At 37.0% G+C, this 23,669-nt stretch overlaps 2 protein-coding genes across 4 annotated transcripts; one reads left to right on the forward strand and one right to left on the reverse strand.

Moving 5' to 3' along the window:
* Window positions 1-9: 9 nt before the first annotated feature.
* LOC127841424 (testis-expressed protein 52-like) lies at window positions 10-4,525 on the reverse strand. The gene is made up of 3 exons (XM_052370250.1): window positions 4,391-4,525; window positions 2,220-2,772; window positions 10-1,982 (listed from the first exon to the last, which is right to left on the reverse strand). Exons 2-3 carry the CDS (start codon window positions 2,764-2,766, stop codon window positions 1,669-1,671), a joined length of 861 nt encoding a protein of 286 aa, XP_052226210.1. The 5' UTR covers window positions 2,767-2,772; window positions 4,391-4,525; the 3' UTR covers window positions 10-1,668.
* Window positions 4,487-23,617, forward strand: LOC127841353 (biorientation of chromosomes in cell division protein 1-like 1). Of its 3 annotated transcripts, none has more exons than XM_052370149.1 (6): window positions 4,500-4,543; window positions 4,685-5,013; window positions 14,474-15,770; window positions 16,491-16,930; window positions 18,322-18,436; window positions 19,188-23,617. In XM_052370149.1, exons 3-6 carry the CDS (start codon window positions 14,492-14,494, stop codon window positions 21,128-21,130), a joined length of 3,777 nt encoding a protein of 1,258 aa, XP_052226109.1. In that variant the 5' UTR covers window positions 4,500-4,543; window positions 4,685-5,013; window positions 14,474-14,491; the 3' UTR covers window positions 21,131-23,617. The 3 variants fall into 3 exon arrangements, with proteins under 3 accessions (XP_052226127.1, XP_052226109.1, XP_052226118.1); XM_052370158.1 differs by having other exon boundaries at window positions 4,685-4,872; XM_052370167.1 differs by lacking the exon at window positions 4,685-5,013 and having other exon boundaries at window positions 4,487-4,543.
* The last annotated feature ends 52 nt before the right edge of the window (window positions 23,618-23,669 follow it).

Genomic DNA, 23,669 nt, shown 5'->3' on the forward strand with positions numbered 1-23,669 from the left:
AATTTGTCCTTGACATAGATAAATTTATTACAGAAAACACTATGAACATAAAATTGGCAAAGATATTCAAACATTCTTAACAAGCAAAATGTTAAATGACAAGCATTGAGAGGACAAAATTAGAATGAAAATGATACTATATCTATATACTATGTATATACATATGGTACTCCTCACAAGTAATTTTGTTACAATATCACAGACAATTTAATCATGCTTGATTAACAGGCACCACTGGTATATTTAATTAAGACAGCTGAAGATTTTGACATCGCCACCATTAAGGCACCAAATACTTTCGAATGCAAGTAATAATTCAAACATAAGACACAAATTTTGTATCTGGGGCGTAAATAAATAGATTTATGGGAATACTCAATTGTCCTCTTTTCAAAAAGTATTGCAAGAGCAACAGTGTACAACCGTGGTCAAATTTCTAGTATCTACCCCTGAAGTATTATTACAACAATGAACACGTATTGACAAAAAATAAAATATCTTTAAAATCATTAAAATGTATGCAGATTAACAGGTTAAAATAATCAACATGAAAAGACAAAAATGAAACAAAACCATGCATCATGTTTTCACTAGAAGCATTAAAAAACTTATTAATTGGCATACACAAAAAATGTTCCCCCAATATCACAGTTGTGCAGACAAATATCATTTAGTAATAAAAACCAAAAAACAATTTCTGGAATACCGAGTTAAGCTTTGGCATGATTGATCATTAATAAACCAACATCAGCACTTAAAGTGTTCTGTGCAGTAATGGCATAAACAAATGTGTTACTGTAACAATATACAGTAATTAGTCTAAGTTTTCAGACAACAGGGCTTACTCTGCCATTCGCCAAATCAGCCAATGGCTACTATTTGACTTGTTTGGCTAAAGAAAATTTTATTTGGCTACAACTTTTTCTTCATTTAAACTTATAAAATAGCCCAAAATATAAGAATTTTCCATAGCAAGGCGAATTTGGCTAAAGAAATTTTTGAGCCAGGGTAAGCCCTGAGACACTAGATTTTTGCGAAAAATAATTATTTACTGTGACTCTAAATTTTCGGACATTTGGGTTTCGTCCATAATTATTGACTCTAAATTTTTGACAGTTTACTTTACAATGCTTTGTTAACAGAATTCCGCCCTGTTGTGCTTAATAGGTAACACTTTGGTAATGTATTTTTTCAAGCAGATTATGGTAATAAAACCTGGCAATAAAATATCTTACATTACATGTGTTATTTGGTTAAAAACTGATAAACCATTAATAAGCCATGGTTTCCCCAAAATCTTAAAGTGAAACATATATAAATGTAATGAATACTTAATGTCTTGGTATTTTACAATAACATGTTTGTATTCGTTGAAAAAATTAATTTTTTCAATGAATACTAACATACAATGTAGTTTGCATACCTGCATCCAAGCGTCAATGCAATATTTTTAGGGTGTCTCAAAATGTTCGCACAAGTTTATTTTTGTATCTAAATTATCAGACACTTAAATTTTTTAATAATTGTATTTTAATATTCAGGCACAAGTTTTTTTATTATTATTATTTTAAAGTGTCTGAAAACTTAGAGTAATTAAGGTAGTTGTCTAGTGTGTGCTACAGAGCATTTAGATTTTCTAGCAATGTATGAGTCACTGTCCATGGTTTTTCACGTTATAGACGCAGGAGGGTTGACAGGTGATGGGGCTATCTGCGCTATCTGGTGACCTGGACCCATGTTTTCTCTCTCAGTCAGGCGTTCCTGCAATTCCTTCCTCTTTTTAATTTCCTTCTTTACTGATTTATAGTCTGGATTGTTCACTTTGTAGGAAAGCTTCCACAGATGGGGTCGAGACTTTGGCACATATCTTTGCCCTAGGGAGTCTGTTTTCTGGTTGGGTGGAGGTGGGGTGGGAGGTCTTTCCACTGGTTTTAGAAGATGAGGCTCATACTTTTTGAAGTTCTCTGGTGGTAGAATATTACCTGGAAATATACACAGTTTGAAACAATATTTGGTTTGAGTAAACTGTTCAGATTGATTATTTGTTGATAGTAAAAAGTTATAAACTATAATGAGTGACCTTAATTGGTAACTCTTTCATTAAGTTAAGTAGGCCTTGTATTTTTTTATTATTTAGAGTTTTTTCAAGATTACTTATGACAAAGATTGATATTGTTTCATAAATACTCAAAAAAACATTACCAATAATTTAAAATTACCTTGTTCATCTAAGGGTGGGTTTCTTCCTTGACTTTTAATTCGCAGCCGTTTAAACTCATCCACGTCATTCCTAGTACGCTGCATGGCCATACTCTTGAACTTTTCATCATTGAACAACTTTGTTTCCCTAATGTACTTTTCAAATGTTTGTTCACCCACTTTTGATGGTGATGGAATATTAAGAGGGTACATAGCTGCAATAACATCTGACATTTTACTACTCTCTGCTTGTGTCTGAAACCCATATTGTCTTCTGAAATTTCTCCACACATTTGAATTAAAGCTTTCATCCGGACGCTGAGGAAATGGGGCGTCGTGTTTTCCAGCCTCCAGCCATAGTTTGTATTCTATTGTTGGATGCCCATGGGCAAAGGATTCTGTGTTTGAACGCAGGTAATGATTACACTCAATGTTGAGCATGGTCTTAGGTGGTTTTCTGACAGCCAGTTTCTGTATCGGTCTAGGAATGAAGCCTGGTTGCCGAACATTCTTGGGTTTCATGAGGTTTTCCCTTTCCTCTATTGTTGGCATGCTTTCAGTAAGCATAACAAGCTGAAAATATATCATATAACTTATTAATCTATGGAAGCAAACTTTTTTGATATTTTGTATTCAACAAGATAAAGTACTTTTACAATAAAGTGAAAATAAGCAACAATACTATGATTTTAATTTATTGTTTTATCCAAGTCTGAGGTGTCACAAAGCGCTGTGTACTAATATCTAAACCCATTGATTATCAAAATGACTTGGTATTAAGAACTCGGTGTTGTTTTTTTTCAAATTTGGGGCAAAAACACTCAAAAAAGGATCCTTTCTTATAAGAAAAAAATGTAAACAACTTGAGTCTTAAAACAGTAGGAAAAAGTATGGTTGACCAGAAATGACAAATATAAATTTGATTGAAACTTTTTGAAACAGTGTAAAACATCACTTTAACAAACACATTGATATATCATTATCCATATATTATTAACATACGCAATAAAATAATAGTGATTTTATTAAAATGTTTTCAATATTTCTGTATCTTTCATATTGCTTTTTAAAAAAATTATTATTTCTGGCCCACCATACTTTTTCAAGTGTACTATTGTTTACTTGAGATGTTTACATTTTTTCTTGCACAAAAGTATCCTTTTTCAGTATTTCTAGTGTGTTATATTTAATAATACTCTAACATTATCTCCTACAGTAGTGTAGGTTCCAGCTGGTGTCAATGGATTTATGAACAAAATAAGAAAATGGACTTACAATGCCCAAGAAGAAAGTGGTTTATAAGGTGAAAACGTTATTTGTAAGGAATAATTACAGCAAGACACCGGGAACGGTCACAAATATAATTAAGGATTTGAATTGGAATACATTGCAATCAAGAAGACAACAAGCTAGACTCATTTTGTTCTATAAAATAGTATATAATCATGTTGATGTCAATCCCCTTCACTATCTCACTCCATACATTAGACACTCACGCCATCACCATCACATGGCATACCAAATACCACTAAGTACAGCTGATTACCACAAATTTTCTTTCTTTCCAAGAACAGTTGTACAATGGAACACACTTCCATCTTATGTAGTCAGCGCTGATACGATCCCTGGATTTAAATCAGTGCTGTCTACATCAATGTTTCTTCCTTAGATCACATGTTTCTGCTTTTATCCTGTTTTTAACTCGACTAATATTCTCACCACATGCACAGTTGTATATGTATCTATTTAAATCTTAAGGGCTTAAGGTGTTAGGTTTTGCGCCTTTTTTATCACAATTGATAGGATTTTCCTGAGTGGATTGAGTAACTCGGGAAACCTATCAATCTATTTTTTTTTAACCCCCCACGCATGGCCATAACGTATCAGTATTGAACATAGCCATTATTATAAAAGAAGAAGAACATGTGATTATTTACTCTTTTTGAAAGATTTCCTTAGAACTGGTTCATGTATCACTGAAGTATATGTTATTTTAATTGTGCACATTGTTCCAAACTTTATATTTTAACATTACCCCGCCCACTTCTGACCATTTCAGAAGTGATATGTTCTAAACTTATATTTAATTGGGGCACCTGCAATCTGAACATGGCTTTTGAGTCTTCTCATGGATTTAAACCGCGTGTTCAGTCTTGGAATCACATTTATTTACGTAAAAATGTACGTTCACCTTCTAAAATCCAGTTGTTAAATGCAGTAGCATCGAATCTTGTGTTATATTCGATCATCAGTCAGTGGCGGCCATATTAAAACAATGTAAACGTCTCCATAACAGCACGCGGTCTCGCGAGATGTTACTCTGAAGTTTGACAGCTACTTGCAGGTAAGCGTTTAAAGCGACACTAATTATAATTAGGCCATCTCTGTAAAATTCCATCAATACCCTTGTTAACAAAACTGATAAATAAATACGATATAACGTAACAATAGCGAATATTTCGAAAATACTTTGAATGTATTTCAGAAATACGCATGTAAAGTGTTTGGAAATAGTGCGAGTACGCTTGACGGAACAGCTAACCCGGTGCTTACCTGGAAGCAAATGTAAACAACATGGTTTCCTGTGTACATTGTCATAAGATACATAATATGTGGATTTCGTACATGTTCGTCGCTATGAGAAAGCATCGGTGACATTGATTTGCGTAATAGGTACATATAACCATATATCGTAATTGATAAAATAATTGTGACTTCAATTTGGAGAATACATGTTATTTTAAGTTTAAATTGGATTTGAGACGTGCTCGATCTGGTCAAGAACAAATATTTGAGCAACATGTGATATCTGGTGTGAGTTATCTTTTATATTATTAATTGCATCTATATGCCAACATATAAGAATACTGCAATACAATTATTGAATGTAATTAATTGTAATGTCAAAATGTATAAATATAGATATATTGTATTGCTGAATTGAATTTCAAAAAGTGTGCTTCTGTAATTTTGCCAAACACGTTCTGATCCAATAAAGGCAATGTATTTATGAGGTAACATTCACATAAAAATGTAATTTTTGTTTTGATGTTTCGAGGCAAGTAGGGGATTACTTTTTTCTTGCTTTTATTTTATTCTTTTTTTCACTGGAGCTATTTAGTTCCAATGTTTACATTTATCAAATTTGAAGCATTTAATGACAAACTTCAATACATGCCAAAATATGATAAAGGGTCCCTTAAATATTTAAGTTTAAAAAAACAACAACAGCAGATAACCATCTTCTAAGCAAGCGTCAGGTCTTCCAAATTGCTTCACTGGCAATCCGTATCGCAATAATGGTTGTATTTGGTCTCAATAACATTTTAATAGTATTCTGTTTAGAAAGCATGGTATTCCATTAGAGGCATACTAAAAATAAGTATGTTCATATGAGTTAACATAAACAAGTAAGAATTTCACTGTATAAATAATACTGTCAAATGCCTTATATTACCCACACCAAATGTAAGCGTCAAGTATGATAGAAAACAATATTATTATAAAGAATAATAACATAACAATTAATAATAAAAAAAAGATATCTCTTGATTTTTAAAACACTGGTACCAATATCTACTAGTCATCGATCTGGAACCATAATTAAAAAAGCGTATGTAAAAAATTCTTACTTTTCTGCCGTTACATTATGCATCAAAACTGACTGTCCAGTGCCGTTTGAAACCTTTGTTTACATATATTTCAACTGGCCGGCATTTTAAACACACCAGTGATTTCATTGGTCCAATGCGAAGGTGTGTCTTTACTCCTGAATATTTCATACTTGAATCAGGCCTGATGGATGACAAGAGGTTCACACAAGTTGTGTACTGTGTTATTTCTTAAAATTTGACCCAGCATTGTAAAAATATTACAAGATATGTACAATTCCAGAAATGAAATTAATTTCTCTGCATTGAATAAGACCAAGTTCATGGAAATCGCTGATGAAGTTATGACTGTTTAAAGCGATGCAGCCAGTTTTCGGGTCATTTTGAGTTGAATACATGTACCTTGTTATATATACATTTGATAGTGAAATTATTTTTTTCAGAGAAGTTGATTTTTTCGTTATATTTTGATTAATTTTCATTCAAAATGATGTTTTTACTAATTATTATCATGGCCACATCCTGCAATAGGAAAGAACTGTTTGTTATTTGGAAGTCAAGTCCCAAAATGTGATTAAAAGGATGTCAGTTTCAAAATTGGGGGTTAAACCAAATGTTTTTGCAATACATTATTTATCAGAGGAGAAAACAGTGTCCGGAAATTGAAATAATCTTGATTTAAGTTATATTTTACTGTACATCCGAGTCATTACTGTGTATTATAAGAGAGAATGATATTTGTACATCCAAATTCTCGAACATCAGGTATAAGTAGTCAACAGATTTGTGGACAGTTGTCCTTAAAAAACTTTTGTATCCTGACGTATATGATCTTGAAACAAAACCTGACGGAGGCACAAACACTGTAAAGCTGAATTATTAAGGGCTTTTTCATTTAAAAAAAATATAAATGCAAAGTGGCTTAGCAGGTGAAAATATCCGCTAACCCTTCAGGAAAAACACAGAAACGACACCATCTTGGAAGTAAGTTCCAACTTAGTCCTCACTTAAACCCTGTATACGCATGCCCCCTGTTAGTGGGCTTGAGCTTATCAAATGAGATTTAGTTTGTAAAAAGTTAGATGATTGTTATTTTTCAAATAACCTTTGCTTCATAGATCGTCCTCATAATTAACAATTCATCTTATGAGTGTTCAAAATGCCGGACTATTATGTAAACAAAACCGTTAACATATTGACTTGGAGGGCAGTGTGTACTTTGTTAAAACTTAATAAACATTAAAAGTTTCTTGCTGGCAAAAAGGAAGATGAATCCTCATTAATATAATTTAACAAGATTTTAAAATATCTGTTTTAATTGTTCATTCTAATTTTGACCATTTTCACCTTTATTAGGACTTTTTAGACTATAAAGCCCTTTCTACATGGAATTTGTTTGTGCATTGCAAATACAAAATGTCTAAATTGTAAAATGTATTGAAAGAAATTATGATAAAAACTTCAACATGATACTGTGTATTTCTAAGAACCTGTACTTTAAAAGTTTTGTGTTCAACACAGCGTTTATGACAAGAATTAAATAACTATTATTATACATGTATTAAATTGTCAGAAAAACATTGCTTAAGTTTGATCATTCATTAATATAAGCTTACTGATTAAGTTGAGTTTAATATAAGGACCAATAATTAAATTGCAGAAATTAGCATGAAATATTATTGCTACATATATATATGTTCAATTGTTCATATATATTATTTAAGCTTAATGACCTGTAATTGAGTGCTAGGAAGTATGAGATTATGCTTGATCTGTAATCTGTTGGTTTATATGTATTGTAAGGTTATCATTGTCAGAACTGTCATCTGTAGATTGGTTGGTACCATCAGGCTATGGTTAATCTGTCATCTATAGGTTTGTGGGTAGTGACAGGCTATGGTTGAACTGTCATCTGTAGATTGATGGGTAGTGTCAGGCTATGGTTGAACTGTCATCTGTAGGTTTGTGGGTAGTGTCAGACTATGGTTGAACTGTCATCAGGAGGTTGATGTATAGTGTCAGGCTATGGTTGAATTGTCATCTGTAGGTTGGTGGGTAGTGTCAGGCTATGGTTGATCTGTCATATGTGGGTTGGTGGATAGTGTCAGGCTATGGTTGAACTGTCATCTGTATGTTGGTGGGTAGTTTCAGGCTATGGTTGAACTGTCATCTGTAGGTTGGTGGGTAGTGTCAGGCTATGGTTGATCTGTCATCTGTAGGTTGGTGGGTAGTGTCAGGCTATGCTTGATCTGTCATCTGTAGATTGGTGGGTAGTGACAGGCTATGGTTGAACTGTCATCTGTAGATTGATGGGTAGTGTCAGGCTATGGTTGAACTGTCATCTGTAGGTTTGATGGGTAGTGTCAGGCTATGGTTGATCTGTCATGTGTAGGTTTGTGGGTAGCGTCAGGCTATGGTTGAACTGTCATCTGTAGGTTTGTGGGTAGTGTCAGGCTATGCTTGATCTGTCATCTGTAGGTTGGTGGGTAGTGACAGGCTATGGTTGAACTGTCATCTGTAGATTGATGGGTAGTGTCAGGCTATGGTTGAACTGTCATTTGTAGGTTTGTGGGTAGTGTCAGACTATGGTTGAACTGTCATCTGTAGGTTGGTGGGTAGTGTCAGGCTATGGTTGATCTGTCATATGTGGGTTGGTGGATAGTGTCAGGCTATGGTTGAACTGTCATCTGTAGGTTGGTGGGTAGTGTCAGGCTATGGTTGAACTGTCAAGTGTAGGTTTTTGGGTAGTGTCAGGCTATGGTTGAACTGTCATCTGTAGGTTGATGGGTAGTGTCAGGCTATGGTTGAACTGTCATCTGTAGGTTGGTGGATATTGTCAGGCTATGGTTGAACTGTCATCTGTAGGCTGGTGGGTAGTGTCAGGATATGGTTGAACTGTCATCTGTAGGTTGGTGGGTAGTGTCAGGCTATGGTTGAACTGTCATCTGTATGTTGGTGGATAGTGTCAGGCTATGGTTGAACTGTCATCTGTAGGTTGGTGGGTAGTGTGAGGCTATGGTTGAACTGTCATCTGTAGGTTGGTGGGTAGTGTCAGACTATGGTTGATCTGTCATCTGTAGGTTGGTGGGTAGTGTAAGGCTATGGTTGATCTGTCATCTGTAGGTTGGTGGGTAGTGTAAGGCTATGGTTTGACTGTCATCTGTAGGTTGTTGGGTAGTGTCAGACTATGGTTGATCTGTCATCTGTAGGTTTGTGGGTAGTGTCAGGCTATGGTTGAACTGTCATCTGTAGGTTTGTGGGTATTGTCAGACTATGTTTGAACTGTCATCTGTAGTTTTGTGGGCAGTGTCAGGCTTTGGTTGAACTGTCATGTGTAGGTTGGTGGATAGTGTCAGGCTATGGTTGATCTGGCATCTGTAGGTTGGTGGGTAGTCATACCATGGTTGATCTGTCATCTGTAGATTGGTGGGTAGTGTCAGGCTATGGTTGAACTGTCAAGTGTAGGTTAGTGGATAGTGTCAGGCTATGGTTGAACTGTCATCTGTAGGTTTGTGGGTATTGTCAGGCTATGGTTGAACTGTCATCTGTAGGTTTGTGGGAAGTGTCAGGCTATGGTTGAACTGTCATCTGTAGGTTGGTGGAAAGTGTCAGGCTATGGTTGAACTGTCATTTGTATGTGGGTGGATAGTGTCAGGCTATGGTTGAACTGTCATCTGTAGGTTGGTTAGTAGTGTCAAGTTATGGTTGATCTGTCATCTGTAGGTTGGTAGGGTTTGTCAGGCTATGGTTGAACTGTCATCTGTAGGTTGGTGGTTAGTGTCAGGCTATGGTTGAACTGTCATCTGTAGGTTGGTGGGTAGTGTCAGGCTATGGTTGAACTGTCATCTGTAGGTTGGTGGGTAGTGTCAGGCTATGGTTGAACTGTCATCTTTAGGTTGGTTGGTAGTGTCAGGCTATGGTTGAACTGTCATCTGTAGGTTGGTGGGTAGTGTCAGGCTATGATTGAACTGTCACCTGTATTTTGATGGGTAGTGTCAGGCTATGGTTGATCTGTCATCTGTAGGTTGGTTAGTAGTGTCAGGCTATGATTGATCTCTCATATGTAGATTGGTTGGTACCATCAGGCTATGGTTGAATTGTCATCTGTAGGTTGGTGGGTAGTGTCAGACTATGGTTGATCTGTCATCTGTAGGTTGGTGGGTAGTGTAAGGCTATGGTTGATCTGTCATCTGTAGGTTGGTGGGTAGTGTAAGGCTATGGTTTGACTGTCATCTGTAGGTTGTTGGGTAGTGTCAGACTATGGTTGATCTGTCATCTGTAGGTTTGTGGGTAGTGTCAGGCTATGGTTGAACTGTCATCTGTAGGTTTGTGGGTATTGTCAGACTATGTTTGAACTGTCATCTGTAGTTTTGTGGGCAGTGTCAGGCTTTGGTTGAACTGTCATGTGTAGGTTGGTGGATAGTGTCAGGCTATGGTTGATCTGGCATCTGAAGGTTGGTGGGTAGAGTCATACCATGGTTGATCTGTCATCTGTAGATTGGTGGGTAGTGTCAGGCTATGGTTGAACTGTCAAGTGTAGGTTAGTGGATAGTGTCAGGCTATGGTTGAACTGTCATCTGTAGGTTTGTGGGTATTGTCAGGCTATGGTTGAACTGTCATCTGTAGGTTTGTGGGAAGTGTCAGGCTATGGTTGAACTGTCATCTGTAGGTTGGTGGAAAGTGTCAGGCTATGGTTGAACTGTCATGTGTATGTGGGTGGATAGTGTCAGGCTATGGTTGAACTGTCATCTGTAGGTTGGTTAGTAGTGTCAAGTTATGGTTGATCTGTCATCTGTAGGTTGGTAGGGTTTGTCAGGCTATGGTTGAACTGTCATCTGTAGGTTGGTGGTTAGTGTCAGGCTATGGTTGAACTGTCATCTGTAGGTTGGTGGGTAGTGTCAGGCTATGGTTGAACTGTCATCTGTAGGTTGGTGGGTAGTGTCAGGCTATGGTTGAACTGTCATCTTTAGGTTGGTTGGTAGTGTCAGGCTATGGTTGAACTGTCATCTGTTGGTTGGTGGGTAGTGTCAGGCTATGATTGAACTGTCACCTGTATTTTGATGGGTAGTGTCAGGCTATGGTTGAACTGTCATCTGTAGGTTGGTTAGTAGTGTCAGGCTATGGTTGATCTGTCATCTGTAGATTGGTTGGTACCATCAGGCTATGGTTGAATTGTCATCTGTAGGTTGGTGGATAGTGTCAAGTTATGGTTGATCTGTCATCTGTAGGTTGGTGGGAAGTGTCAGGCTATGGTTGATCTGTCATCTGTAGATTTGTAGGTAGTGTCAGGCTATGGTTCAACTGTCATCTGTAGGTTTGTGGGTAGTGTCAGGCTATGGTTGAACTGTCACCTGTAGGTTGATGGGTAGTGTCAGGCTATGGTTGATCTGTCATCTGTAGGTTGGTGGGTAGTGTCAGGCTATACTTGATCTGTCATCTGTAGGTTGGTGGGTAGTGTCAGGCTATGGTTGAACTGTCATCTTGAGGTTGGTGGGTAGTGTCAGGCTATGGTTGAACTGTCATCTGTAGATTGATGGGTAGTGTCAGGCTATGGTTGAACTGTCATCTGTTGGTTTGTGGGTAGTGTCACTGTGTCAGGCTATGGGCGAACTGTCATCTGTAGATTGGTAGTGTCAGGCTATGGTTAAACTGTCGTGTGTAGGTTTTTGTAATAGTTTCATGCTATGTTTATACTCTCATTCTGTAGGTTCGTGGTTAGTGTCAGGCTATGATTGAACTGTCATCTGTAGGTTGGGGATAGTGTCAGGCTATGGTTGATCGGTCACCTGTAGGTTGATGGGTAGTGTCCGGCTATGGTTGAACTGTCATCTGTAGGTTGGGGATAGTGTCATGCTATGTTTAAACTGTCATTTGTAAGTTGGTGGTTAGTGTCTGGCTATGGTTGAACTGTCATCTGTAGGTTGGTTGGTAGTGTCAGGCTATGGTTGAACTGTCATCTGTAGGTTGATTGGTAGTGTCAGGCTATGGTTGAACTGTCATCGGTAGATTGATGGGAAGTGTCAGGCTATGGTTGAACTGTCATCTGTTTTGTTTGTGGGTAGTGTCACTGTGTCAGGCTATGGGCGAACTGTCATCTGTAGATTGGTAGTGTCAGGCTATGGTTGAACTGTCGTGTGTAGGTTTTTGTAATAGTTTCATGCTATGTTTTTACTCTTTTCTGTAGGTGGGTGGTTAGTGTCAGGCTATGGTTGATCTGTCACCTGTAGGTTGATGGGTAGTGTCAGGCTATGGTTGAACTGTCATCTGTAGGTTGGGGATAGTGTCATGCTATGTTTAAACTGTCATTTGTAGGTTTGTGGTTAGTATCTGGTTATGGTTGAACTGTCATCTGTAGGTTGGTTGGTAGTGTCAGGCTATGGTTGAACTGTCATCTGTAGGTTTATGGGTAGTGTCAGACTGTGGTGGAACTGTCATCTGTAGGTTGGGGATAGTGTCATGCTTTGTTTAAACTGTCATTTGTAGGTTGGTGGTTAGTGTCTGGCTATGTTTGAACTGTCATCTGTAGGTTGGTGGGAAGTGTCAGGCTATGGTTGAACTGTCATCTGTAGGTTGGAGATAGTGTCAGGCTATGTTTAAACTGTCATCTGTTGGTTGGTGGTTAGTGTCAGGCTATGGTTGAACTGCCATCTGTAGGTTGGGGATAGTGTAAGGCTATGTTTAAACTGTCATCTGTAGGTTGGTGGTAGTGTCAGGCTATGGTTGAACTGTCATCTGTAGGTTGGTCGGTAGTGTCAGGCTATGGTTGAACTGCCATCTGTAGGTTGGTGGGTAGTGTCAGGCTATGGTTGAACTGTCATCTGTAGATTGATGGGTAATGTCAGGCTATGGTTGAACTGTCATCTGTTGGTTTGTGGGTAGTGTCACTGTGTCAGGCTATGGGCAAACTGTCATCTGTAGATTGGTAGTGTCAGGCTATGGTTGAACTGTCGTGTGTAGGTTTTTGTTATAGTGTCAGGCTATGGTTGAACTGTCATCTGTAGGTTGGGGATAGTGTCAGGCTTTGTTTGAACTGTCATCTGTAGGTTGGTGGTTAGTGTCAGGCTATGGTTTAACTGTCACATGTAGGTTGATGGGTATTGTCAGGCTATGGTTGAACTGTCATCTGTAGGTTGGTGGATATTGTCAGGCTATGGTTGAACTGTCATTTGTAGATTAGTGGATAGTGTCAGGCATGGAAAAGACGTCATCAGGAGGTTGATGGATAGTGTCAGGCTATGGTTGAACTGTCATCTGCAGGTTGGTGGGTAGTGTCAGGCTATGGTTGAACTGTCATCTGTAGGATGGTGGGACGTGTCAGGCTATGGTTAAACTTTCATCTGTAGGTTGGTGGAAATTTCAGGTTATGGTTGAACTGTCATTTGTTGGTGTGTGGGTAGTATCAATCTTTGGTTTAAATGTCATCAGTTGATTGGTTGGTAGAATCACAAATCATGCAATTTTAATAACCCACTACAAATGTTCATGGTGAGATGATGTGTGCCATTTTACAAATGTCTCCTTACCTCAAAGGTCAAGGTCTAAGGTCATAGGTAAATTCTGGTTTGAAACAAATTTCTCCACATTTATTTTCTTTCATCAAGCCATTTGTAAGTTATTTTTCACAAATGCTCTCCATATGAGGAGAAGGTGTGAGAGATCTTTGGAAAATGTCAAGGTCACACTAAAGGTTAAAATGAAGGTACAACATATGAATGGTGCATATTAAAATATAACTACACGCATTATTAATTTATTTGACAATACGCTCAACTTGTTGCGGACAGACATCTTGTCTTTGTAGTTAATATATTACCTTATTTTACTGAATGCGTTTCCAGTGTGAATTATAGTTATGTATATAGTGCATACATCATAGGTAATTAATAAAAGTATTATTCAAGATAAGTCATGAACTTAAGATATCAATCTTAACACATAAGCTGCAAGCAATACATTTTTTGAAATAAACAAACAAATGTTTCCCATTAAAGTATGGACCCATTCCAATATTCTGTATGAATAGTTGAAAGGTTATCTGTGCCAGAGATTAATAATGAGTGTGGCCTTTGTTCTGCATAACAATCGAGACTTTGATAGTTCAGTGTAATCAGTGTGCAAATAAACAAATGCTGGTATTAACTGTATTATAATAAATGCATATTTTGAGCTTCTTTTATATTTTTTTTATTCAGTTGATTTGAAATAAAATTTGGAGTGTAACATAAACAAAGTATAGGAGGATAAAAAAATAAGTTCAAATCAGTTCAAAATCAAAAAGTGTGTAAGAAAATTAATTTTAATTTTTATGAAAACATACATGCCAATATGATAACTGGAAAACATACAGCTTAATTGTTTGTATGTATTTTTCATTTACTTTTGAAAAGTTGGTAACATGATATACTTACGTGTTTTCGGCTGATTTAACCTTTTCTGTTGCCTATAAAGATACCAGTCATGTGCATTTTAAGTTTCTTGACTTTGTAAATAAATGCAGTCACCCTTTTGACAGTGTACTTTTAACCATAAAACAGTTTGAAAAAGCAATATTGTGCTGTTTTTTTAATTATAGAAAACAAGAGTGAAAAGTGTATTATATGGGGAACACTGCATAGTCTGATAATTCGAAAAAAAACTGCATTTCTTTTTTAATTTGATTTCAGAGTTATGCTGGTGACGCGATGTCTGATCCAGGTTTGCCCCCAAAGCCTCGTAGTTTGAACCTTCTAGAATCTGTTATACATGAGGAGGAAGCCAGAGAGCAGATCCACAGGGCTGCCAACATAGTCCTCCCGACTGTACACAGTGTTGAACCAGGCTCACCTGAGTTTTATGACAAGGAAAAACAGCAAATCAGACGTGAAAAATCATCTGGCTCAGCTTTTACAGAGCTTACAATGAAGGATACTCCTCCTAGCTCCAAGGTTAGAAGGGCCGACCCAAATGCTGGCTTCAAAGGTAAAAAGATAAAAAAATCAAAAGTGTCAAGGGTAGATTCAGCAGAAAATAATGCAAAGGACAAAAACAAGAAACCGAATCGACCATTGTCAGCAGATTATAACAAATTTCGGAGGATGGAGAAAATTGACAATGGGAGACCATCAACTGCTAAGGAAAGGGCAAGGTCTGCTAAAAATAGACCATTGTCTCCTGAGGATCAAAGGCCAAGGTCACCAAGGAGTTATTCATCAGATACGTATTCATCTGATGATGAGTATCTTAAGAAAAAGAAATACAGGTCTGATTCAGACAGTTCTTTAAACAGGACAGAAAATGGAGATTCAGATGATTTCTTTGACAAACCTGTCGATAGGGAAGTGGTAAAAGACAGCCATAGAGATCGAAGCAGTAGCAGCTCGACATCCAGAAGCAGTAATTCTAACTCCAACAATTCTGATTACAACAAGGAGCAAAGGAAACAAACCAATGGAAAAGGAGCAAGCAAACATGACAATACAAAGCAGAATGGAAGATCTGATTCAGAAAGTTCTGATGAAAAAGTGCCAGTGGATTACCAGTCTTCTTTAATGTCCTTAAGTTCATCAGAAGTAGGCAGCAAACAAAGCTCAAATAAACCTCCAAGGCCTTCCTCATCTAAAAGACCACTGAAGAAATCCAAACCATTGCTGTCGAGAAAGAAGCGTCAAAACCTGAAGATATTCCAGATCGACCCGGATCTGTACTTGGAAGGGAAACTGCACCAAAAATACAGCGAGCTAGAGGAGCTTGTGAACTGCTCGTTCGTTGACCAGAAAAGTCATGTAACCCGGCACCACCTTTATCAGATGGAGTTGCTCCGTGACCAGTACACAGCAGCCAGTCACGGGCTGCCCTCCGCCGCCACCATCATCCCTCGAAGCCTCCCTGAGGAGATCAGGACAAGGTCCATGCCACGCCCATCATCCGCCAAGAGGCCACCATCAAGGAGATATGCTGGAAGTGACCAAGACTCTATTGTCTGTAAGTCTTATTTTTTTAATAAATCTTAAGGAATTGGCAACATGAAGAACTATTGTTTAACCTGTATATAATAATCTCTGTATAATTTTTATATAAATTTTCATCGACAAAAAGTACTACTATCAGTTTTTTGCATGTCTTAGTAAACTTTAAGTAAGTTGTTATAAACAGCACTGTCTATAAAATGGTTGGCAAGGTGTGAAGTATTCTTATAAATTAATTAAGTTTGAAATGTGATGTCAATGTTAGTGTATCAAAGAAAGTGCTCATTTTTTGTTGATGAGTCATAATAGTATATCTTCTTTTTATGCCCCCGAAGGAGGACATATAGTGATCCCCCTGTCCGTCCGTCTGTCTGTCCGTCACACTTTGCGTTTAGGTTTCGAAAAATGCCGATAATTTCTATGCCCCTTCAAATGTAACCTTCATATTTGGTATGCATGTGTATATGGACAAGGCCTTTCCATGCACACACAAATTTTGACCCCTTTGACATTGACCTTGACCTTAGGGTCCGGGTTAAGGTTTCGAAATTGCGTTTAGGTTTTCGAAAAATGCTCATAACTTCTATCAAAGCATTTTTCGGGGGCATATGTCATCCTATGGAGACAGCTCTTGTTGTCTCTGTTACTAGATTTTAAACAGCAATCATCATCTGCAATGCTTTAGGAATAGTTTAATTTTGGTTCAAAATAGATTTCGTCTGTTGTGTTCTTGTAGATGATAACGCATATGGAACACTACGCAGTGTCATGTCCGCAGAACATCTGAGAACAACAAACCGAATACGCACAGACATACTTGCAGAAAGACCATCCAGTGCTACTCATGCTTCAAAGAAAACAAAAACTGTAAAGAAGGCCAAGCATAAACCAAAGAAAGATGACACGTCTTCAGAGAAGAGCAACTCGGACCGCCACAGTTATCCGAGCAGCAATCCGTCGTCCAATCCCAGTTCCACACCCAGGGTAACCCAGCCCCATATCGATCACCACATCAAGTACACAGACAATGAGCTCCTAAAAAAATGGCTCAAAGAAAAGGACAAGATATACCGGCGACAGGTGCGAGAGGAGAGACGAAAGAAACGAGAGGAACGAGAGAAGCTCATTGACGAAGCCAATGAGAAACTGGAAAGCAGGATTAAATCACAAAAAGAGGTAAGTGTTTGTTACCATTATATCTACATAGTGGCAGATAAAATCTGTTGCTAGCAATGTCTCCTGTTTGTTCTGTATATAATTTCTCTCAAGATAAACTTTGCTCATTTTTATTGAGGTTGAGATGTATTATTCCCTAAAAGACTTTGTACCAAATGATTCACACAAACAAAGCAAATAGAAACATTTAAATCAGCATGTTTTTTATGTTGATTGTTCAAAGTGTAGGATCTTATTTTGTAACTACAGACTAACAACAAACTTGAAAAGCTTTATTCTCACAATGTTACATGCCATAATGTGCTATGATGGTATGGATGTGGCATTTCTAACAGAACATGGCAGTACCGAAAAACGTGTTTAAAGTCAAGAACAAAATAATGCTCTATGCTTGGAATGCAACAGACCTCAACAATGACAGTGGCCACATCTTTATAAAAGAAATACCAATATGCACAAAATCCATATGCTGAGGTAAATATGAGTTCCAGAAGTCTCTGAGGCTATGTATCATAGAGAAAAAAAGTAATACCAAAAACTGGATATGTATACTATAAATAAACAAGGGGATCAGCTGGCAAAGTCATCCCTGTAATCTACCAAAGCGAAGTTTAGGGTATAGATACAACTTTACTGAATAAGCGTCCTTCTTGCAAGTGTAATGCAATCAGTACTGAATTGGATTGCGAAACAAACCCAGGAAGTGTGTGTAGATGGATTTTGTTGTATCACTGCCATAAGCTGTAACCCAACAAAGTTTTCCTGTCTGTTGGTTTATTTAAATCATAAAATCGCTAAGCATATAAAGAAATTTGTACTAAGGTAATGTTTAAATATTCTAAATGAGTTTATAATTCTTATTTAAATTCTAGACTATACACCCAGATCAAATAATATAGGTGTCATTTGAAAGTTGCAACAAAATGTCCCCTATATGATACTTTTATACAGAATTGCCCCATTGAATGTGTAAATGACAGCAAAAGCATGTGACACTGATGACCCCAGTTTTATTCAGTTGTTTACATGTGCGTCTTGAGTAGTACATATGTTTTGTGTCTCACTGTTTGGCAATTGGGCACTTGCTGTTTCTACAGGCCCACATATTATAATAAGGATTCTCTCCTGGTGCAGAAGAAGATTCATTGTGTGTACTTGTATATTTTAGCTGCATTCTGGAAAAACTGGGTTTAATGTGTAGTGTTGTCACAGATTAGCATGTGCAGTCTGCACAAGCTAATCAGGGACCACATTTTCTGCCTAGACTAGATTTTTGTTAAGAGGAGATTTACTTTAAAAGCTAAAAATATCTTTAACGTGAAAACTGTTAGAGCTTTTTAAGCATAGGCCCAAAACTAAGCTCATTTAATCTACGAGTGATGTTTCTGCAGGTGAAGAAATGGATGAAGGAGAAGAACAAGGAGCTTGCCCAGAAGCAGCGTGAGGCCGCACATCAACACCGTGTGGAGGTGGAGAAAGAAGAGCAGCGAAAACTCAACCTGCCTGGTGAGCGCCAGAACATAGTGTCTGGTTGTGAATTAACAAAAAAGTATCAGTGTACATTAATTTCAGTAAAATTAATTATTTTTTTTTAAATTGTATCCCTACCTCAGAATGCCTATATCTCAAAATGTTTATTGATTTCATCAACTATTCATCAGTTTAAAATATTGATTTCAATATAATTGTCTTTATAATTCAAAATAAGTATTCATTTGCAAATCTGTATTTCAGCTCACTTAATTATAACATTATTTAACAAGTATAATCAAAGCAAGTATAACATTGGCATGACATATGCTGTATGAATAGGGAAAAAATCTTTAACAGGCAGTGTTTTTGATATATTGTGATATCCTGGTACATTTAATTATGCTCCCCAAAAATTTATTTTGGGGGGAGCATATAGTCGCAGCTTCGTCTGTCCGTCTGTGTGTCCGTCTTTGCACAATTTTTGTCCGGGCTATTTCTCAGCAACTAATGACCGGAATTCAATGAAACTTTATGGGAAGCTTCACTGCCAAGAGGAGATGTGCATATTATCAGCGGGTTCTGGTCGGATGATTTTACACAGAGTTATGGCCCTTTGAAATTTTCTATTAAAAATTCTTGTCCCCCCAACTACTGTGCCCTCAAGACGTTTCCTTTTATCTGTATATATAGTGCAATATTGTGACAAAAAAAAACCCTTTGTTGAGCATCACCCGTCTCCGACGGTTTCTTTCTTATAGCTAGTATATGAAGTTGCTCTTTTCAGGGGATACTATTCATATTCGCCCACAGTCTACTCCCTTGAGACGCCCAGAAGACATCCACATTGATAAGCACCAACTCAAGGGTGACAAAACACCAGATTTTGTGAAAGAACAGATTCACATGAAACGAGAGATAGAGGAGGAAAACAAGCAAGCAAAGCTGGCAAGTGAAGGTGGTCCCCACCCACCACAGACAAAATTTATTTACAAGCGTCCTGTTGCTGGGAAAATTAAACTAAAAATGCAGGTGCAGGGCAAAGGGGCAGCACCAGCAAAATCCGAAAAGGATCCAGAAAAAAAGGCAGAAGATACGGAGGATAAAGAGAAGCAGATGAGAATGTCCTATGATGACTGGGTAAAAAAGAAAAGAGAAAGTGATGCTGCAATAAAGAGACAAAAGAGTGCTGAAAAGCAGAGAGAGCTTGCCAAGTCTGACCCTGAACTGGAGAGGATTATACCTGCTCTGGGAAGACAAAGGATTGCAGATAAGTTAAACTCAAGGAAAAGAATTGATACAGGAATTAGAAAGTTTGATGAGCAGGCCAACAAATCCTTTGGAGGGGCTGATTTCTCTGGAGAGGAGATTCAGAGACCAAGAAGTGCCTACCGACTGGAAAGGGATAGGAATGATGATGGGCATCCTGCTCTAACTGTCTCACAGAAGCAACTTCAGCGTCCTTCTACAGCACCAAGTAGCCGCAGTAAACCACCTCCGACTCCGAAGAAGTCTGCTAAATCTCCCAGAAAAGCAATAATACCCACAAGAGTAGATAAAGTTATGAGCAATGAAGATGTGTCTAACCCATACCATATTCCATTTCCCCCTGAGAAAGGGGTACCTTTGCATGTGGCAGAGAGGCAGAGGAAGATCTTTGCTGATATTGTCACTAATAATTTAAATGAAATTGAACAGAGAGCTTTATTAAATGCAGAACTTATAAAAGAGGGAGTTTCTGATGAAGATATTGCGCTGTATCGAAAGCAAATGGAAGAAGAGTTAGCAAAATTCGATAGAAATTCACATCAAAGAACCCATCAAATACAAGACCATAATGCAATTAATGAAGAAAACATAAAAGATGCAGCAGAAATACCAGAGCACATTGTGATTACTGACGTTATGTATTCTCCACGTAAAAGATCAATATCTTCATCTTCATCATCCTCTGAAGATGATGTGACGACATTAGTTGGCTTTGAATCTGACAAAGAAAATATTGACAAAAGTGAAAATAATAAACCTGATGAACAAAAGCTAGTTTGTAGCAATGTGAGTGGTGAAAAGAAGGACAAAATTGATGAGAAGTATGATATACCTATGGAGCCACAGGAAGATGTTAAAGCTCATAGCCATTATAAGACATATGATAACTTGAACGAACTGCAGATTGAGTCACCTAGAAATGATGAAAGGGACAATAACTCTGAACTGGGAGAAGATATTGAAAGACTTAAGGAAAGAGTTAGTCATTTAAATATTGAGGATTTAATTGGATTACATGTGCAGCACTCCCATGGCAGCACTGGTAGGTCTGATTCACCAGTGGAAAAGGAAGTTACAATTGTTGCAGAGACTGATCCAAATGTAGTTGGAATATTGAAAGAGAGCAAACGAGAGGAAAACTTGAAGCCAGAGCTGCATGAAAGTGCTGAATTTGAGATAAGTGGTGCGAATAAGCCAGATGGTTTTGATGGTAATGATGATGGTTTAAATAATTCAAGGAAAAGGGTATCTTTTAATGAACATACTGAAGTATTTCAGTCATTTGAATCGACAAGTACTGACACAGTAACCCCAGATGAAGCAGACTTCGATCCAAACGCTGAAAGTCTGGATGCTCAGAACTATGCTGATGACTTTGAAGATGAGCTTCGTGAGGTCAGGCGTCAACCTGATGAAGAGAAGATATTCATTACTAATCCTGACGATGAAACTTCAGTGTAATGTCTTCATAATAACACTTGTCTAATATGTTATAAAAAGTACTGCTGTATTAATGGTGATAACATTAACTGTACTTCTTCAAAAAACATTAAATCACAAATATTAAAATATTGACCAAAAGGTTCAACACATTTTGTTTACCTTTGAGAATCACTTGACAGTAGAAATGTGATTTAAAGCATATGCAAAGGTGTTTTTTTTTAATTTTAAAAGTCATTAGATGTCTCTTTTACTTTTATAATCTTATACTAGTATATGATTTTGTATGCTCCAGATCAAGTTTAGGCATTTAGTAATTGCATCATCCGTCCTTCTGTCCTGCTTCTTGTGCTGAGCTTTTCTGGGGAAGTATTGAAGGGATTCAAATGTAACTTTGTTAAATGATAAAGGGGATTATCTGAGGGTAAGTTCAAAGTACAAGAAGCATAGTTCATCAGGATTGACAGATTTATTGCCATTTAGTCAATTTTATTTTTCGGAGGTTTAATCGTATTTAGGTGATATTTTTTATGTGTTTGTATTTGGAAGTAGATAGTCTCATAGAAATAACATATGTTAGATATTTTATTGAATATTAGGACTTGCAACAGAATATGTTTTTAGGTTTTTAAATTATTTTGTTAGAGCTCTTGTTGACTTGAGTGTGTATTTGATTATAGCTAAATGTTTATCCGTCCAGCTACATAATTTTAGGTCTCATTTAAACCTTCCCAGTGGTTCACCCTAGGGGACAAAAGGGGTGGCCTTTATTTGTCGATCTGTCTGTCAGTCCCTCCATTGCCCATCAGTCCCTTTGTCAGCAAAACTGCGCAATGCAATAGCTCAGAAAGTACAGAATATATAAGGATGAAAAGTTATAAACGGCACTGTAATATTTTGTATCTATTTATTTACTTATTTTAATATCACACTGATATGTATCTTACTTTATTAATTTTACAGTTCAATGACTTTTCCTTTTAAGAATCGGGATATGTGACTTTTCTGTATATTTACTGTTATAACAATTTCTGTGTGAAACAGAAGAAAAAATCAGTACAGTATTTAATTATTGCCATGTAAAGTGCTGTTATCATATAACATTGGGCTGGGATGAGTAGTTCATGTACCGGATTACTTCATGTGTACCAGGTGGTGTGTTTCCCTCTGATACCGACTGTTTCGCCTGATATGAGTAATTTTTGTAAGTTTAAACTTATTTATTTCATCTTGATCGCATTAAAATCCTAACTCATATTGAACCACTTTTGAGTCCAATATCTGGGTAGAACCAGTACTTGTTCTAATTAAAAGATCCTGAGAACCATTCCAGAGTGGGGACCTCCTTATTTCTAGACAGACACTGTATCCAATAAGCCACCACAACTTTTTTGGTTATTTCTTTTGAGAAAATTTCTCATTTTAGCATAAACCTTTTGTAGGCTTTACTGTAATCTCAATAGTGTGATTTTTGGCTTGGCTGTTTTCGGAGAAAACCCAATCTATTGTCATAGCCAGCTCGTCTGCCGTCCGCTTGGTGCTTAAACCTGAACATTGGCTCTAAAATCAAAGTGCTTCCACCTACAACTTTGAAACTTCATATTTAGCTGTCCCTTGATGAGTTCTACACGCCACACCCATTTTTGTTGATACATTACAAGTAATTAGGTCAAAGGTCACTGTGACCTCTAATAAAAAAATATAAAAATTCTCCTGACAAGCTTTTATTTATTCAAAACTGCAACCGCAGCCGAGCGTTGGCACCCGCTATGCGATGCTCTTGTTCAATATACTATTTAGTGGAAATTCACTCTTTATAACACAGCATTTAAAAAAGTTTATGCATGTAATTGAATGAATCTGTTTTAATAAAAATATCATCTCTTGTGCAGTGATATAGCTACCTGTATTATGTTAAAATCAGCCTTAGAATGGCCACTGGGTTTGATTTGCATTCATTGTTTAAGAGCTGTTCTGTCTTATGGCAGAGTTACGAGTGCCTGTCCCAACCCTACTTGTAAATGTGGAGTTCTCAACGAAAAGTATTGCTTTAAGAAGACAATTTGTTGTGATGAAAACCATTAAAATGTCAGTTTTTCACATGCTTACATTCTATGTACTCGTATTTATTAGGTTTCTGTGATATTTTTCAGTTTTATACTTACAGTTTTAGAGAAACATTTATATTTACCAATCATTTATGTGATATTCATTTACTTTACATGAAGACGATGCTAAACATTTCCACTTATACATATATGCATTTTTAATACGCTGAACATAATGAGTAAGTAATATGTATGCATTTTTATTGTATATCATAGCCGTATTATGGAATAATTGAAGTAAATTTTATACAAAATTTAAAATACAAAATAGTTATAATCTTTTCACCAAAGGGTTTGAATATTAATACAAATGTATAAGTTTGATTTGCTCAAAATAACATTGATGATTTTCCATGACTTATCTGTAGATGAATAACAGTGATAAATAACTTTGAAATGGTGTGCTGGTTATTAGTTTATTTGATCAACTGCTGACAAAATGGTAGGATTTA

Source organism: Dreissena polymorpha, chromosome 1 (assembly GCF_020536995.1).
Source record: "Dreissena polymorpha isolate Duluth1 chromosome 1, UMN_Dpol_1.0, whole genome shotgun sequence".
In the NCBI taxonomy this organism is placed as follows: domain Eukaryota; kingdom Metazoa; phylum Mollusca; class Bivalvia; order Myida; family Dreissenidae; genus Dreissena; species Dreissena polymorpha.

Excerpts from the sequence above, each read along its gene's own strand:
- LOC127841424 (XM_052370250.1), bottom strand. The coding sequence starts at position 2,766 with ATGCTTACTGAAAGCATGCCAACAATAGAGGAAAGGGAAAACCTCATG. Across the intron at positions 1,983-2,219 it reads CCCACCCTTAGATGAACAAG|GTAATATTCTACCACCAGAG; the intron begins GTAATTTTAAAT and ends GTATATTTCCAG.
- LOC127841353 (XM_052370167.1), top strand. The coding sequence starts at position 14,492 with ATGTCTGATCCAGGTTTGCCCCCAAAGCCTCGTAGTTTGAACCTTCTA. Across the intron at positions 15,771-16,490 it reads TGACCAAGACTCTATTGTCT|ATGATAACGCATATGGAACA; the intron begins GTAAGTCTTATT and ends GTGTTCTTGTAG. Across the intron at positions 16,931-18,321 it reads GGATTAAATCACAAAAAGAG|GTGAAGAAATGGATGAAGGA; the intron begins GTAAGTGTTTGT and ends ATGTTTCTGCAG.